The sequence below is a fragment of the Electrophorus electricus genome, chromosome 1, assembly GCF_041902795.1.
Source record: "Electrophorus electricus isolate QZ-2024a chromosome 1, ASM4190279v1, whole genome shotgun sequence".
Lineage (NCBI taxonomy): Eukaryota > Metazoa > Chordata > Actinopteri > Gymnotiformes > Gymnotidae > Electrophorus > Electrophorus electricus.
This window is the reverse complement of record NC_137497.1, coordinates 41,100,934-41,118,559: the sequence shown is the minus strand read 5'-3', so window position 1 is coordinate 41,118,559 and position 17,626 is coordinate 41,100,934. Positions and strand designations below refer to the sequence as shown.

At 38.0% G+C, this 17,626-nt stretch overlaps 1 protein-coding gene and 1 long non-coding RNA gene across 3 annotated transcripts; both read left to right on the top strand.

Moving 5' to 3' along the window:
* Positions 1 to 4,131: 4,131 nt before the first annotated feature.
* Positions 4,132 to 6,358, top strand: LOC145647101 (uncharacterized). 2 transcript variants are annotated; one of them, XR_014116295.1, is made up of 4 exons: positions 4,132 to 4,224; positions 4,460 to 4,516; positions 5,264 to 5,406; positions 5,813 to 6,358. It is a non-coding gene; the product is annotated as an uncharacterized LOC145647101 (long non-coding RNA). The 2 variants fall into 2 exon arrangements; XR_014116287.1 differs by lacking the exon at positions 4,132 to 4,224 and having other exon boundaries at positions 4,347 to 4,516.
* Positions 6,359 to 12,434: 6,076 nt separating this feature from the next.
* LOC145659689 (sialic acid-binding Ig-like lectin 12) lies at positions 12,435 to 17,191 on the top strand. The gene is made up of 6 exons (XM_081722643.1): positions 12,435 to 12,444; positions 12,896 to 13,186; positions 14,454 to 14,729; positions 14,817 to 14,910; positions 15,750 to 15,809; positions 16,700 to 17,191. The coding sequence occupies exons 1-6, from the start codon at positions 12,435 to 12,437 to the stop codon at positions 16,875 to 16,877; spliced, it is 909 nt and encodes a 302-aa protein (XP_081578769.1). The 3' UTR covers positions 16,878 to 17,191.
* Positions 17,192 to 17,626: the final 435 nt, after the last annotated feature.

Genomic DNA, 17,626 nt, shown 5'->3' with positions numbered 1-17,626 from the left:
TCACTGTCACTTCCATAGAAAGAACAAGAATTGTTGGTGTACAGCCATTTGCAGCTCTCCAGAGACGCTCTATAGGGTTGATGTTTGGACACTGACTGGGCCGCTCCAGGGATTTCACAGCTTTCCTGAAGCCACTCCTGGGTTTTCTGGGTGGAATGTTTTCAGTTGATGTCTTTTCCAAAATATAAACCTTCGCCCCAGCCTGAGATCTTGAGCATTTTGCAAAAGGTTTTCACCTTGGATCACTCTATATTTTCTGCATCCGACTTCCCCTCCGGCCTAACTCATCTTTGCGTTTTTATAAACTCCAAGCAGCCTCTTATGTGCTTTTTAGTGAGGAGTGGCTTCTGCCTGGTCACTGCCATAAAAGTCCTAATTAGTGGAGTTCTGCACTGATAGTTGTCCTTCTGTAAGGAACCCTAGATCTCATTTATATTGATAATTCATTATTTGTCTGATGATGGCAATTTATCCCAAATAACTCATTTATTGCTGGGTTGTCAAATCGCCAAAGAATATTGCTTGTTACATGTGAGTATGATTGAGCCTACCAAGCTCTTGGGCACTGCAGAAATGTTCCTGTATCCTTCCCCAGATCTGTGCTTGTGTGTCACTTTCATGTGTGTCGTTGCTTTGTCATTGTTGAGTATTGTGTGTAGATTGATGAGATGAAAGTGAGTTAAATCCATTTGAAGATGAATCTGGAACAAGAAAAAATGAATAACTTGGAAGGGTCTGAAAGCTTTTTGCATACACTGTATATAAATGCTTTCAAAAGCACAAGTCAAAATAAGAGGATAAAATGTCTAACTTGTGTGATGCTTCATAAGTAAAATAGTTCTGGCCTTAGACATTATCAGTATGTCATTTACATGTCAACTCATAATTGCAAAAAAATAAATAAACTGCCAGATTATTCAATTCAGATTGCTTAGTACTGTTTTAGTGGTTGCTTCATTACAGAATGAAAGCAAGCACACCATGTCACTGAGATGCAAACTGAATTGGGTTGAAAATGGCTTTGGGAGAAAATCACCAGCAGCAAGTGCACTTCTACCATGTTTGTTTTCCATCTCTTTTCTAGGTTACAGTGCGCAGTAATGGACAGAGTGCTTAAACTCTTTCTAACAGGTAAAGATCAACAGACCATGATTTTACCTGTCTGTGAACGTGATGATGAGCGTCCCATGGGAGACAGGTGGAAAACTTACTCAGGGTGGTCCAATTATGACTATTCTTTTCAAAATAGTCCTGGAGTACCTACAGTAATAGATGTTTTTCCTAATGATTGGTTTGAGAGTGGCAGATGGGGCCAAATTACAGTAGAATATTCTTGTAGTAATATTCCAGTAAGGTTTGAATAAATATGTGAAGGATGACAGTTTATAAAGGAAGGCTTTATTATTTATTAATATATTTATTTATCAGAACATGCAGTCCTTTACATTCATTATCACTTTGGTGTAACTGAGCAGTTCAAAACTAAGTGTTGTGACTATAAAAAAACAACAACTTTTGTTGAATCTTTGAATAGTGCCATTCCATTGACACGTTACTGTATTTGCGGAGTTTTTCTGGTGTTTTTAGAAGAAAACTCAAAAGGTTCCCATAATATTTGCAGAACACTATGTCAAGGTGATGGTCATGCTCGCATGTCGGAGTGTCCCCCGTTTCCCTGGCTACCTAAAGCACTTCCTTGTTTTCCTACTATCGTCTGTTACTATGGTGTCCTGTCTCCTCCCCTTTAGCTCCAGCTGTTCCTCGTTTGTCCTTCGTTAGTGTTCCTATTTAAACCTTGTTGGTCATTATCTAATTATTCTGTGGCACTGATTCTCTGTGCTCTATGCTAAGTCATCATGAATTTAAGCTTCATCCACTTTGAAACCAACCTCTGTAAAGCTGAAAGCCAAAGACCATCCATCACAAAAGATCTGCACTGATCTAGTGAAGCTGAATAAACTCTACACTCTGTCCTGTCTCCCAGCTTCACTCCTGAGCTGCTCATGTCGATGCTCGAAGGTGCAGGTGCCAAAATCCGTTACAGCCATCAATGGAACCTGTGTGGTGGTGCCGTGCAATACCACATCTCACACATATGCGACTTGGTACAAGTATCAGCACTCTGGATACCCTCCAATGTATTCTAATGACACCAAAGATATAATAAATCAGTTTAGAGGAAGGACATCACTCCTGGGAAATGCTACGCAGGGAAACTGTAGCCTAAAGATTGACAATGTTCGCCAAGAGGATGGAGGAATAAGTGTGTATGTATGGATCAATCCTCACAACATATATGGAGATTACACAGAGATAAAAGTCTGTGAGTACACAAAGAGAAACAATGTTCAAAACCTATTAAGTAAATTTAATAAATAATTATGAAAATAATTATGACTTTGGCCCAGGTAATCATATTGACCACTGATTTTAACATTTGTATTTTTCATACAGTGGCACCTTCAAAGACTCGCATTTCTGTAGAAAGCACACAAGTGGAAGGAACGCTTTTCTCAGCCAAATGCACAGTCCGGCACTCCTTCTGTTTCTAATGAGGTGACCACTACACAGGACTTGGGTGGCTTGTGGGTTTCTGTGGCACACGCTCAGTTCAATGCCAGCCGTCGAGACCATGGTAAAAGGCTCACATGCAGGAGAATGTCAGATGGAAACACTGCGACTGGTGATGCACTTAACATCTTATGTGAGTAAAGACTACGCTAATGTTTTCCTCATTTTATATTATCTAAACGTTTTGAAAAATGTAAATTAAATATCAGGTTGGGTGGTAGGGGGATAGATGAGAATAAATTTAATTCATCGTTAAAAATAAAACCACATTAAAAATGCAACAAAGAATGCCAGAGCATTTCAAACCATCAAATGAACTGCTAAACTCTAATTGAGATAAACTCTGTATTGTATCCTTGCATAATCTAGTTTGTGGACTATATGAAATAAGGCTTTATGAATATATATAGTTTATATTAAATTCATTTCTGCAGATGCCCCAACAAATGTGAACATGCATACCAGTGGAACAAAGCCTGTGGTTGAGGGTGGTAACATCTCATTAACATGTAGTAGTGACAGCAACCCTCCAGTGGCTAGCTATGAGTGGCGCATCATCCAAATGAATAGCACCATTAAGCACAAGACAAGAAGTTTATTGCTTCAAGATGTCAGACGAGATATGAAAATCTCCTGCATTGCCCATAACTCCATCGGACTGGGTGAATCAGACCAACTGTCTCTGAATGTCCATTGTGAGTAGCTGGTGCATTTACCTGTTGAGCAAAGGCTGTCAAACAACAGTTCTTACAGGCCACATTATTACACTGATATATTCTTTAGATTATTTAACACAATAGATTCAATAAAATCTCAATATCAATTCCTTTATTTTGTACATCAGGTATGTTATGGGGAAGAAATCCCTAAATTGATGTGTGTCTGTTCTGAATTGTAGTCTGACACCTCAGCCTCAGGGAATTATTACTCTATTTTACGTACTTTGGAATGACTCATGGTAAGAGATGATTATACACATGGACCTGCTCAATCTACTCTCATATACTGTGTTAGAATTACTGCACATGTTTTAATCATGGGAGGGTTGATTTATATCTTCGAGAGATAAGATGTGCATGTCCATAATCAATCAAGCATTCATAAAAAAGTCACTCTTGGTCAAGTGAACTGTTTGTTGACCGTGGTCTTTGTTAAGATTTTGCGATTGTGTTGCTGATGACTTTGTCTCCGTGTCTCAGTCCCTCCCACCATCCTGCCAGACTCAGCCTGCTGGGAGAGGGAAGGATCTCTGCACTGCATGTGCTGGGTGGAGGCGGAGCCAAACGCCAGCATCTCCTGGACTGTTGATGGAAGAAGTGCTCTCCTTCCTCACTTCAACATGACAAATAACTGTACGGGAAGGACCACAGTGTCAGTGATGACAGGGCCACCGGGCCACTTTGTAACTTGTGAGGCAGCAAACTACTTGGGCAATGACACTTACCAGATGTCTGGCTTTCCACATCTGGCACAAGGTACTGGATACTTCTCACTTGTGTGTAGGGGAAACCGCAGAAGGACATTGCTGCTTGTTCTTAAGTCATTTCCTCCATTCTTTCCAGGCACTGTTGGATTTTACTATTTCATTCTGGCGGCCATAGTTTTCATCTTCCTTGGAATTGTTATAGTTGTCCACAGAAGACTGAAAAAGAGGTAGTTTTGTATGATTCATTTATACAGTCACAATTACATTTATCTGGTGTCTTAGTACTGGGATAAATTTAAAACCAGCAGCATCCCTTAATGGAACAGTAGATATAAGGAGAAAGGAACAATAAACCTTTTAAGGTCTATTGTTACCTTTTTTCTTTTTTAATAGACCAGATTTCTGTCTCACATATTTATAGTCTGTTTGCTCTTCAATCTGTACATACTGATTTAATTTCAGACATGAAAACTCAGGAGGAGCTAAAAATACAAGTTCAGAGAACCCAACCCAGTGTAGGTAAGTCCAAAAGCTCCTCTGCAGTCATGTTTGTAATCATTTTAATATGGAAATGACTCATTCTGGGTTGAACTGTAGCAAAGGAAAATATGCACTTCAGTCACACAAAAGTCTTATTACCTAGAAATAGTGTGGACACAATCTTTATGGCCATATTTTTTTCCTTGTATAATCTGAATATTTGTTGAATTCAGAAACAATACAAAAACACCCAGAGGAATCTGCCCCTTCAAGGAAAACTTTTCTGAACGTTCATAGTTTTCTGTCATTTTGATCATGAAAAAATCTACAAATATGAATTTAGACACTCTAAATAATGTGAAAAACAATCGAATTCATCAGATTATAAACAAATCTTATTTAAACAGTTAAATTAATTGTCTCTTGATTAATCTGCTGAATGTATTCAGATGCTTCACTACTGCTCCATCGTCTACTACTAGGCCTCAGTCCTCCACTGGCCTGCCCACTTTAGACTCTAATTCCAGTTAGACTGTACACAAAAAATAAATTAATCTTTTTACTTTTCAAATTAATTCAACTAGAGAATATTAACATTTTCATTTAACCTCGATTTGATTTGCAAATGAATAACGTAAGAAGTAATTGCTTCATGCAAATGTTTTGTTCTAACATTTTTCAACTGTATATGTACAATAACAGTACATATATTTTAAGTTATTACAATACTTAATTTTAATATGTTGTAGATGTTTTTTTCTAAGGAACACTGTTTTGTTTATTTAGGCAGAACATCGTCAAGTGGAACCCAGACCAATACCCAACAGATGATGAGCAATAATTTGTACAACTTTGATATTATCTATGCAAATACTGCATGTGGTGGGAATATTTACAATAACTCCATGGTGACTTCACAGGCTCCTGAGGTAGCAACAGCACACTGCCCAATAAAGACAATGCAATGTTATTACAGTTAGTAATGTAGTGGTTTCTCAGTTCCAGTGCTGGGCCATCTGCCATGTTCTCTCTGCTCCAACTGATTTCTAAACTCATCATCTAATTATTAGGCCTTTCATAGTCTGAATCAGGTGGGCTGGGGCAGAGAAAATACACACATTCAGAGCAGGGTGCCCCCCATATCTGGAACTGATGAACTCTAGTAATGAAGAAATTAGTGTTCCTCACATTCAACCCTGGAGAGTAAAAGCACTGTGTAGTTTACAGTTGACCCTTATCAGATGCATCTATTAATTTTAAGTTTACTATTAAGTTTATCTTGTATGTATTAAGAACAGAGTCATGATGTTTTTTGTTTGATTGTTTGTTTCTTAGGATGACATGTCCAATATCTACCTGAACGAATGATACTCTGCAAATATCTTGATGGCCTCAGCTGTCCATTTCTTCAGTACTCTTCAACCCAAAATGTTCAGAAATAGAATTGAGGTTTTTTGACTCTGGCAATTTTGAGCTCTAACTCTGCCTGATCTTACATCAATTTCTGTTGAACTTTACTGTTGCAAGGTTAGGATGGATGGCAAACTTCTGGTCTTTTTTCTCTTTCTGTATCTCCCTTGGAGAAGGTTGTTGGAAAGATGAGTGCAACACAGAGGGATGTTAGCCAGCTATCAGAACTGCAGAAAGGTGTAAGATACTTGAAGCTACCTGAGAGGTATAACAAGCTGTCCATAAATAAGGCCTTGGAGACTGCCAAGCAAATATTACCAGCTCTGGCTGCCCACCTGAAGAGGTAGAGAAAAGTAAAAGCCAGGAGAATAAACAGCTTCTCCCACAAGCCAAGTGTACTCTCTGTGGCAGGCTAAGAGCCTAAGAACAGACCCACCAAAGCTGGAAATTGAACAATATTGGAAAAGCGTGTGTGTGTATGTATGTGTATATATATATATATATATATATATATATATATATATATATATATATATATAAAAATTTCCCAATACACCCCTGTTTTCTTTTTCCTCAGTTTGGACAGAGCACTCTCAAACCATTTCACTGCGAGTTATACTGTGTATGACTATGTATGTGACAAACTTGAAACTTGAAAACTTGAAACTATGTATGTCGCACCTGACATGGACTTGGGCAGTAGACCCGGGGGTGAGTGGAGATGTGCACAGCATGGACTGCCATGTTTCTCTCTTCAGTCCTTATTTAGTTAAAAATTTAATTGTGGTAAATATTTGAAAATGGTGAATTTGTATATGGTATGTTTGATTTCAGCAGTTTGTCTTTTTTCTTAGTTTGCTTAGATGTGTTGCCTTCGTCGTGTGTCATTTTGGTCTCCCCCTTCATTTTCCATTTGTTCTTAAAATGAGCAGTTCAATTTCATTTCTGCTTTTTTTTTTATAGTGTTCACATCAGACAGTTGCTGTTTTGAGCAGAAATGGCATTCTGTGGCCCTTCTTCTGTACCAATGATACAATGTTGACTGGACTGTTGAATTATGTCTTGCTAGTTTGAAACTGATGCTGTTCAGAGTACCTTGTCTGAAATGTCTCCTTGGTACTAGTGTTTCTCTTAAATTGTGGTGCCAAATATGTTTCTGTTTTCCTGGTTACACTACCCCATACCATCAAATCTAAACCACAGCTCCATATCCTGGCAAGAATACAACTTAACTAAATTTCATCTTGGATAATCTTTTAAATTTTATATGGGGCTATACAACTCACTCTGGCTGTGCTGTGATGTAATCCTTTCTGACTGAGTTCTTCCTGAATGACAGGAAACTCCTTTCCAAAAAGGCAGAGTTACTGTAAGGCAGAAGTTTCTCTTTCGTGAGATCATCTTTGTAGACCTTTTCCACTGCTTTAAGACTTCCGATACTTACTGGCTCATCTTTTCTGTGCTTTTATCACATGGCTTCAGTGTTCTATTGTTTTCTGCTATGGACAGCTGGACACTGGTGTCTCAAAACAGATTTTCTGTGAATATTTTTTGATGTAAGACATTTTTACATTAAAAAAAATGAATTGCAGCATGACAGAAACTGGCACTAATATGGTCATGCAGAGATTAAATGTCAAAGATAAAATGAAGTCTCCTGAGGTGATAATGTTTAATTGAAGGAAAGAGGAAGTCAGAAATATGAGAGTGTGTTCAAATCAGGAAGTCAGAAATGGCTTTCGTTAGTGTTTTCTATAAAGAACATGACCAAAGGACTGGTATTTATTTGCCAGCGCGTGTGGTGTCTACATGAAGGAAGGTAAGAAACATCAACACAACAAAAAACACTACAATAATAATAATAATAATATAAAAATACTAATAAGAAGAATGATATTTCATACATTAAAATGCAGAAGTAGTGCATTTGTGCAAGTATATATATCTATATATAAACCAAAAACTGGTTTTACTATTTAGAGCTACAAAAAGCAATTTCCCTGCATATGTGATAAAGGATCTGATGAGATTTTCTGTGGACACTATAGCAGGGGGATTCTGCTTATTAACAGAAAAACAACAAAAACAGAAGCCCACATGGCTCAGCTAACATAACTAAAAGGTAACTAAAAACCAACAGTAATGAGGAATTCCTAAAACCTAGTCTAAGCTAATGCTGTTGACTGATGCTAATCCCCCAAAACAGGAACATGAAAACCACACTAGGCAAATAAGAAACTCAAGGCAAGATTCATTTAGATTTTATGCAAGTGAGCTTTTACAGCTGTTCTGTACTGGGCAAGGGAACACACCATAGTTACTAATATTGGTATGTTTCGCATTCATCTTTAAATTATTTCAACACAATTTTTTTGCTCATAAATCTAGACACAAAGTCCAAAGTCACAATGCAAAAACAAGTTCTTGGATGTTTTATAACTTTATTTTCAAATAAAAACAAATATCTATTTAGCATAAGTATTCAGTCCCTATCCTTAGCACTTGGTTAAAGCACCTTGTGCAGCAGTGACAGCCTCAGATCTTTGTTTTGGTAATTACCCCACAAACTCAGTGCAGCTTTCTGTTGGAAATGTATTTATTTAATATGTGTACTGTGTGTGTGTGTGTGTGTGTATATATATATATATATATATATATATATATATATATATATATATATATATGAGGGAAAATACAACTAGCAACCAATACATTGTGTTGAAAAAATACAACAATAAAACACTTTAAAGAAAGAAAGAAAAAAGTGAGAAAAATTAAACTGTAAGGAATAAGAAAAAAGACACACAAAAGCCACATTAAATTGATATACAGATGATCTACTTTAGGTTAAGAGGAAATGAGTTTTGATCTTCTGTTGAACCTGAAGAGATGATTTCAGCTTTTTAGATGTGTTGGTAAATTGATCCAGACTGGAGTTCCTCTATAAGAAAGAGTAATCTGAAGTTCTAAAGAAACATTTGTAGAGCTTATCAGAATATCTTGTGAAATAAAGACAAACTGTACTGAAATCGGTTTACAAGGGAGTCCAGAAAAAGGAAAAAATAAACTGAAATAAATGGTTAATTTCATAAAAATGTATTATCAGAAGATCTGAAAAAGTGCATGAAAGTTGACATAAAAATGAGATAAAGAGTTCATTCTAACAAAGCATTTCTGAATATGCTTATATATTCAAACAGCTTATATTACTTTTGAAAGTACTGGCCTAGATAATATTATAGTAAGAAAAGTATGGATAAATCAATGCATACAGGTTACAGGTTAAGTAATATTCTTTTAACTAGTGGAATTTAACTCTTCTTATGAGCAATATTTTCATTTTTTGTCTTTTTGTCTATTTTTTTGTGTTTTGTTTTTCCTAATATATGTGCCCTTCCTAACATAGTTTCTCATTATTGAACATACTGATGTATGATTAGACATATGGACTGGGGGGAGTGTACAAATGGCTTTTTCATTTATTCTGCTTGCATTAACTCTTGTGAAGCGTAATCTCTCAGGTTTAAATGAGTTATCAATAAGGAATAATTAGATTTTTCCTGTGTAATCTTATTAGGAATATCAGTTAATATATTTAATGTTTAACTGTTTGAAATTGGAAGTCTGCAAATACAACAAAATACAACATTTTTACCAAATTTAAAAAATCTTTAGCTCATTGATCACTAGCTCTGCTTTGTTAGCTAGCATCTCTATTGTATTATGGCACTTTAGAAAAGGTATGTGATTTTTAACAAAAAACAGGTCTCTCACCTCTATAGCTTTCCTGAAGCCACTCCTCGGTTTGCTGGGTGGAATATCTCCAGTCTTTTTCAAAATCTAAACCTTCACCTCAGCCTGAGGTCTCAGGCATTTTGCAAAAAGTTTTCACCTAAGATGCTCTATATTTTCTGCATCTATTTTTTCCTTCTGTCTTGACTCGTGTTCCAGTCGCTGTTGCAGAAAAACACCCCACAGCAGGATGCTGCCATCACCGTGTTGGACTGTAGAGAAGGTGTTAATGAGATGATACTCTATCTGGTTTCCTCCATACATATCACAGGGAATTGTGGAAAAATAGTTCAATCTTTGTTTAATCAAACCAGAGGATCTTACTTTTACTGATCTGAGAGTTGTTTAGATCCCTTTTTTAATCTCCAATCATATACTAATGTTCTTTTTAGTAAGGAATGCCTTCTAGCTTGTCAGTCTCCCATAAAAGTCCTAATTAGTGGAGTGGTGCACTAAGAGTTAACCTTCTGTAAGGTTATGCCATCTCCACAAAGGAACTCTAGATCTCATTTATACTGACCGTTGGGTGCTTGGTTAATTGTATGATAAAAGCCCTTCATCCCTAATTACTCATTTGTGGCTGGGTTGCCAAATCTACAAAGAATGTTGATGGTTCCAAATGTTTTCCATTTGAGCAAGATGGAGGCACTTTCATTGCTGCATTGCAGATCCGTGATTTGATGCAGTCCTGTGTTGCAGGTCTATGCACATTTTACTCTATCTTGGTTTTCAATCTAACATGCACCATCAACTGAGAGATCTTATATAGTTACCTACAGGTATACGCACAGGTGTAGACTCTGCCAAGAGGTGTAGGCAGTCATATAGACACAGGTAGACACCACTGAATTTGTAGCAGTATTTCAAGGATCACTGTAAGAAGTAGGATACAACAATGCTCATCTGCAACTGTTTGAACAACAAGTCTGCAAATTAAGTAATTGCAATATTTTTTAAATTTTTTATTTATTTATGAAACATTCCAAAACCTTTTTTATTGCTTTGTCATTGTGGAGCATTGTGTGCACATTGATGAGACAAAAATTGCTGAATCCATTTTAAGATGTGTCTGGTACATAAGAAAAAGTCACTAACTTGAAAGGGTCTGAAAAGCTTCTGTATGCACTTTATGTAAAGGCTTTAAAAGTCACAAGTCTACCTAAACAGAATAAAATGTTTAACTTTGATACTTCCTAAGTAAAATAATGCTAATTTTTAACATTATTATGTGATTTACATGTCAACTCACAATTAGGAACAATAAATAAACTGCCATCTTCCTACTTGTTCTGTAGATAGAGATAATTCAACTTAGATTGCTTAGTACTGCTTTAGTGGTTACTTCTGTACCAACTTGGAAGAAGTTTGGTTTTCACCTGCATTACAGTGTCCTATAGAATATACTTAAAAATAAACGCAAGCACTCCATGTCACTGAGATGCAAACTGAATTGGGTTGGGAATGGCTTAGAAAGAAACTCACCAGCTGCAACTGAACTCAGTTTGTTTCAACTTCCTCTATGTTTTTCCATCTGTTTTCTAGGTTGAAGTGTGCAGTAATGGACAGAGTGCTTAAACTCTTTCTAACAGGTAAAGATCAACAGACCATGATTTTACCTGATTGTGAAAGTGATGATGAATGTCTCATGTTACGCCCCACAGGGTAGAAAACTTAGGATGTTCACTGTAGGTTCTTGATATATTCAACAGTGGTCCAGTTATAAGTATTCTTTTATAATTGTCCTGGGATACCTACAGTAATACATGTTTTGCCAAATGATTGGTTTGATACTTGCAGATGGGGCAAAAATACACTGCAGCATTCCTGTAGAAAAGCTCCAGTAATATTCCAGTAAGGTTTGAATAAATATGTGAAGGATGACAACTTATAAAGGAAGGCTTTATTATTTATTAATTCATTTGAATGTCATTATTTATAGGGCACATTCTAAAAAGCAGAACATGCAGGTTTGCACTTCCATTATCTCATTGGTGCAACTGATAGAGCAGATCAAACTATCGTTTTTTTAAAACAATTTTTAAGCTGCTTTTTGGCTTTATCAAAAACCTTTGTTTAATCTTTGAATAGTGCAATTTCATGGGAGCATGTCACTGTCACGATTGGCCACCCTCCTGACGTCCCTGCTACTGTGGTTTCCCTGCCGTGTCTGTTTTCCTTTGTTTCCTGTTTGTTCCTTTTCTTGGTTTCGTTTTCTCTGCCCCTCGTCTGTTCCTCAATTCCAGTCTTTGTTTTGGTTCTCCCTGTTCATATGGTTACCTGTGTCTGGTTAGTGCTCGATTGTTTTGGTTATTTAAGCCCTGTGTTTGGTTTCCCCTGTGGTCAGTTAGTTGTAGCTGTAGCTTAATTCTTAGTTTTGTTTCAGTTTAGTAAAAAGCTCGTGCATTCTGCCTCTCACCTTGTCCCTGCTATAATGTTACACATACAGGGTTTAGCTTGGTGGCTAAGATACTTGACAAGTATTCAGAAGGTTACCCAGTGCTGCCAAAATGTAATAGTTGGGCCCCTGAGCAAGGCCCTTAACCTTCAATTGCTCAAGTTGTATTCAGTAATAATTGTGAGTAGCTTTGCATAAAAGGATCAGCTAAACTCATTTTACATCCACTTTGAAACCAACCTCTGTAAAGCTGAAAGCCAAAGTCCATCCATCACAAAAGATCTGCACTGATCTAGTGAAACTGAATAAACTCTACACTCTGTCCTGTCTCCCAGCTTCACTCCTGAGCTGCTCATGTCGATGCTCGAAGGTGCGGGTGCCAAAATTTGTTACAGCCATCAAAGGAACCTGTGTGGTGGTGCCGTGCAGTACCACATCTCACACATATGCGACTTGGTACAAGTATCAGCACTATGGATACCCTCCAGTGTATTCTAAAGACACCAAAGATATAATAAATCAGTTTAGAGGAAGGACATCACTCCTGGGAAATGCTATGCAGGGAAACTGTAGCCTAAAGATTGACAATGTTCGCCAAGAGGATGGAGGAATAAGTGTGTATGTATGGATCAATCCTCACAACATATATGGAGATTACACAGAGATAAAAGTCTGTGAGTACACAAGGAGAAACAATGTTCAAAACCTACACGCAGACAAGTTTATTAAGTAAATTTAATAAATAATTATGAAAAGAATTATGACTTTGGCCCAGGTAATCATATTGACCACTGATTTTAACATTTGTATTTTTCATACAGTGGCACCTTCAGAGACTCGCATTTCTGTAGAAAGCACACAAGTGGAAGGAACGCTTTTCTCAGCCAAATGCACAGTCCGGCACTCCTGTCCAGTGTCTCCACCTCTGCTGGAATGGCTGGGCCTGTCTTCTGTTTCTAATGAGGTGACCACTACACAGGACTCGGGTGGCTTGTGGGTTTCTGTGGCACACGCTCAGTTCAATGCCAGCCGTCGAGACCATGGTAAAAGGCTCACATGCAGGAGAATGTCAGATGGAAACACTGCAATTAGTGATGCAATTCACATCTTATGTGAGTGTTTACTATACAATTGTGCTTTCCTCATGTTATACCATCAAACATATTTTAAAAATGTAAATTAAATATCAGGTTGGGTTGCAGGGGGGAATCATGAGATTAGTTCATTGTATTAGTCCATACAAGAATACAAGAGAATTTCAAAGCAATTGTGATGAACTCTGTGTTGTATACAGTTACATAATCTAGTTGGTAGACTATTTATGAATATATAGTTTATATTAAATTCATTTCTGCAGATGCCCCAGCACATGCAACCATAAATATCAGTTGAACAAGGCCTGTGGTTGAGGGTGGTAACATCTCATTAACATGCAGTAGTGACAGCAATCCCCTAGTGGCCAACTACGAGTGGCCTTCATCCTGCTCCAGAATTCCAGGCCCATGTAGCTCTGTATCTTCTTTTCATTGTGGGACCCCAGTTTCTCTGTATCAGTAACTCCAGTAAATATGAATTAAGGTGTACTTTGTAGAATAGATCTTATTCAAGTTAACCCAACTGTAGTTTGGAGTGTCATTAAAACTAAATGAAGATGTATAGCTAGGATAGCATAATTTAATTGATACTGTTATTGTATTCTTATTTTATTGTGGTATCATTTATACTGTTATTGTATTGTATGTCTATTATAAATTGGAGTCTGACACCTCAGTCTTAGGGAATTATTACTGTATTTTATGTACTTTGGAGTGACTCACAGTGAGAGATGATTGGACACATGGACCTGCTCAATCTACTCTCATATACTGTGTTAGAATTACTGCACATGATTTAATCCTGGGAGGGTTGATTTACGTCTTCGAGAGATAAGATGTGCATGTCCATAATCCATCAAGCATTCAAAAGAGAGTCACTCTTGGTCAAGTGATCTACTGTGCTGCCTTAATGATTGGTTACCTTGGCCTTTGTTAAATTCTCTCTAGAGACATGATCAGACAGACCACAGTCAAATGTGACTTATGCACTCAATGCACTTCTAAACAGATCTGAAAATGAATGTGCCAGAAACAAAACCTGTTTGTTGGTTTTTCTTTTTCTCACTTTCAGATGACAAAGGAAACATGAAAGTCTCTTGCAAGTATTTTGCTGTGGCCCCATGATTCTTTGTCCTTCTAGAGCCAGACTGTGGCTGTAATAACACCAGTGTGTCATGCAAACCTTCACTGCCTCTTGCCCCTTTAAACGTGGGATATTGGGTTGGGTGCCACAGCAGTAAGATTTTGTGATTGTGTTGCTGATGACTTTGTCTCCGTGTCTCAGTCCCTCCCACCATCCTGCCAGACTCAGCCTGCTGGGAGAGGGAAGGATCTCTACACTGCATGTGTTGGGTGGAGGCGGAGCCAAACGCCAGCATCTCCTGGACTGTTGATGGAAGAAGTGCTCTCCTTCCTCACTTCAACATGACAAATAACTATACGGGAATGACGACAGTGTCAGTGATGACAGGGCCAACGGGCCACTTTGTAACTTGTGAGGCAGCAAACTACTTGGGCAATGACACTTACCAGATGTCTGGCTTTCCACAGCTGGCACAAGGTACTGGATACTTCTCACTTGTGTGTAGGGGAAACCGCAGAAGGACATTGCTGCTTGTTCTTAAGTCATTTCCTCCATTCTTTCCAGGCACTGATGGATTGACCTATTTCATTCTGGCGGCCATAGTTTTAATTGTCCTTGGAATAGTTGTGGTAGGTGTCCACAGAAGAATGAAAAAGAGGTAGTTTTACATGATTTATTTATTCAGCCACAATGTAAGGGTCGGTGCCATGCCGAGGCCCCCTCTGGCCACCAGAGGGAGGTCTCGAGTCAGGTACACCACTAATCAGGCATAATGCCCAACAGCTGGGCTAGGCCTATATAAGCCCAGTGACTCAGTCACCAAAGTTCTGAGCAAAGTGCCTAGCTGGTAACTTTGGGTATTGAGGTCTGTGAGCCCTTGTGCTATACCTCACTTCTGTGCTGTGAGGGTGTACCTGCTTTTACATGTTCCCTCTCCTCTCCAGTTTTCCCCCTCAAATCTGTCTCTCTCCTAAGACTCCCCTTCGCCATTACCGTTCCTCCCTGTTTTCTGGTATCGATTCTGCCCTCCTTCCCGTGGCATCCTTGGTTCTCCCTTTTTCCACGCTCGGCATGGTGTTTAGTTTTGTTTTCCTTCTAGATTTGTCATCTTCCATTCCTTTGAAGAGCGATTATACGTGCAGGTGGTTTTTTGGCCACCGCAGTCTAGCAGGTGTGCGTTCACCTCGCAACACAACAGCCGGGGTTCGACTCCCCCCTTTGGTTGTTTACTTTACTTTTCCACATGGGCCTACCATTAGAGCATGATTGCTCTCCCAGTAGGCTGCCTACTTGCTGGGTTCGAACCGACCTTACATACAATTACGTTTATCTGGTATCTTAGCACTGAGCTAAACTTAATACCCAGCAGCACCTTCAATAGAGTAGTAGATTTAAAAAGGGAGGAACAGACCTTTTTCATTAAGCTTAAAAGTTCTCTTATGCATTACAGTTTTCTCTCACATATTTACAGGACTCTTCAATCTGCTTTCATTTCAGACATGAACACTCGAGAGGAGCTAAAAATACAAGAGGTTCCGAGAACACAAGCCAGTGTAGGTGAGTCCAAAAGTTCCTCACCAATCATTTTAATGATTGTAGAATGAAAATTAAACATTCTGATGCACATGCGTTTGAACAATGGGGAAGGAAAAAACATGCACTTCAGTCAGGCAAAAAATGTTTTATTATCATGAAATAAACAAAGCGTGAACACAGACTTTATGGCTATATTTTATTCCTTGAATAATTTGGATATCTGTTGAGTTCAGAAACACACTACTTATTTGAATGCAAATGTCCAGAGGTTTAGGGTCATGTGTATGGGTGGTCTGGGATGGGTGTTGTCCACCTAGGGGAATCACCCCATACAAGGAAAACTAAGCTTTTTTTTTTTAGTGTTCATAGTTTTCTGTAATTTTGACATCAATTATCATCAATGGTCATCGATGGTCATCAAATGCTCAGCTTTCCTATTAGCCATTTTGAAGGTGTGAGTGTGCTACGTCAGTGTTTCCCCTTTACAATATTGCCAAATCATGACATTTCTTCACATATGCTGTACAGACAGTTGAAGGGGGGCCCTTTACAATAAGGAAAACAGTTCCCTGGGGTCTTAGTGAAATGTCTGATATTTTTTGGACCAAATACTACCAGGATCATCCAGCACAACATGCTTCTCTGTCTGTCCAAACAACCCTGTTCATAACTATTTGTTTGAGTGCCTGTTCCTTTAAATGATAATGAGCCACCACTCAACTACAGAATGATTAACATTTTCATTTAATCTAGGATTGTTTTTCAAATTAAAAATACAAGTAAGTGCTTCATCCAGATGCATTATGTTTTAACATTTTTCATCTGTGTATATTTAAATGAGCTTTATAGTGTGTGTTCTGTCATGGATTTGTTTTTAAAGACACTTCTAAGGAACTGCTTTGTTTGTTTAGACAGAACATAGAGTCAAATGGAACCCAGACCAAGGTCCGGCAGAAGACCTATGAATGGCACAAGGATGACAACATCTATGCAAATGATGTATCGGGTGGGCATATTTGGAGTACCGCCATGGTGACTTCACAGGCTCCCGAGGTAGCAACAGCACACTGCCCCCTAAAGACAAAGTAATGCCTCTACAGTTAGTAATGTAGTTGTTTCTCAGTCCCAGTGCTGGACCATGGGCCATGCTCTTTTCGCTCCAACTGATTTCTAAACTCTTCTTCTAATTATTAGGCCTTTCATAGTCTGAATCTTCATAAAGTCTATCTAGTGTGTATTAAGAACAGACCTATTTTACATATTAGTACTGGTAGGATGCCAGTCCAAAATGGAGGAGTGAGATTAGAACCTAGAAATAATAGTTTACAGTGATCACCAATCATACCTAAAGAGTCTTGTGAATATTTCATAACAGCTGTTCAGTTTATTTATTAATGTGGGCTATTTCTGGGCACCTCAGAGCAAAAAAAAAAAACAACAAATGGGGGAAAAAAGGAAAGTTGAATGTATTCGTAATGATGCAGGTTTTGTGTTGATATACTGATGGTGTAAGTCATGGTGGTTTTTTTTTGTTTTTTGTTTTTTTTTGGTAGGATGAGATGGCAAGTATCTACCTGAATGAATGATACTCTTGATGGCCTCGCATGTCCATTGCTAAGCTTCAGTATGCTTCACACCAAAATATTCTGCATTCACTGATGTCTGGGATTTTAATATTCCATGTCAGAGCTGAGTATCTGCACATTCTGCAATCTGCAAACATAAAGTTAACATTCTCTCAAATAAAAAAAAAATCTTGATTTTGTGCATATTTATATTTCTACATAAATCAAAATGTAAAATAAATAAAATATATATTCAGCGCAGCGCAAAAAGAA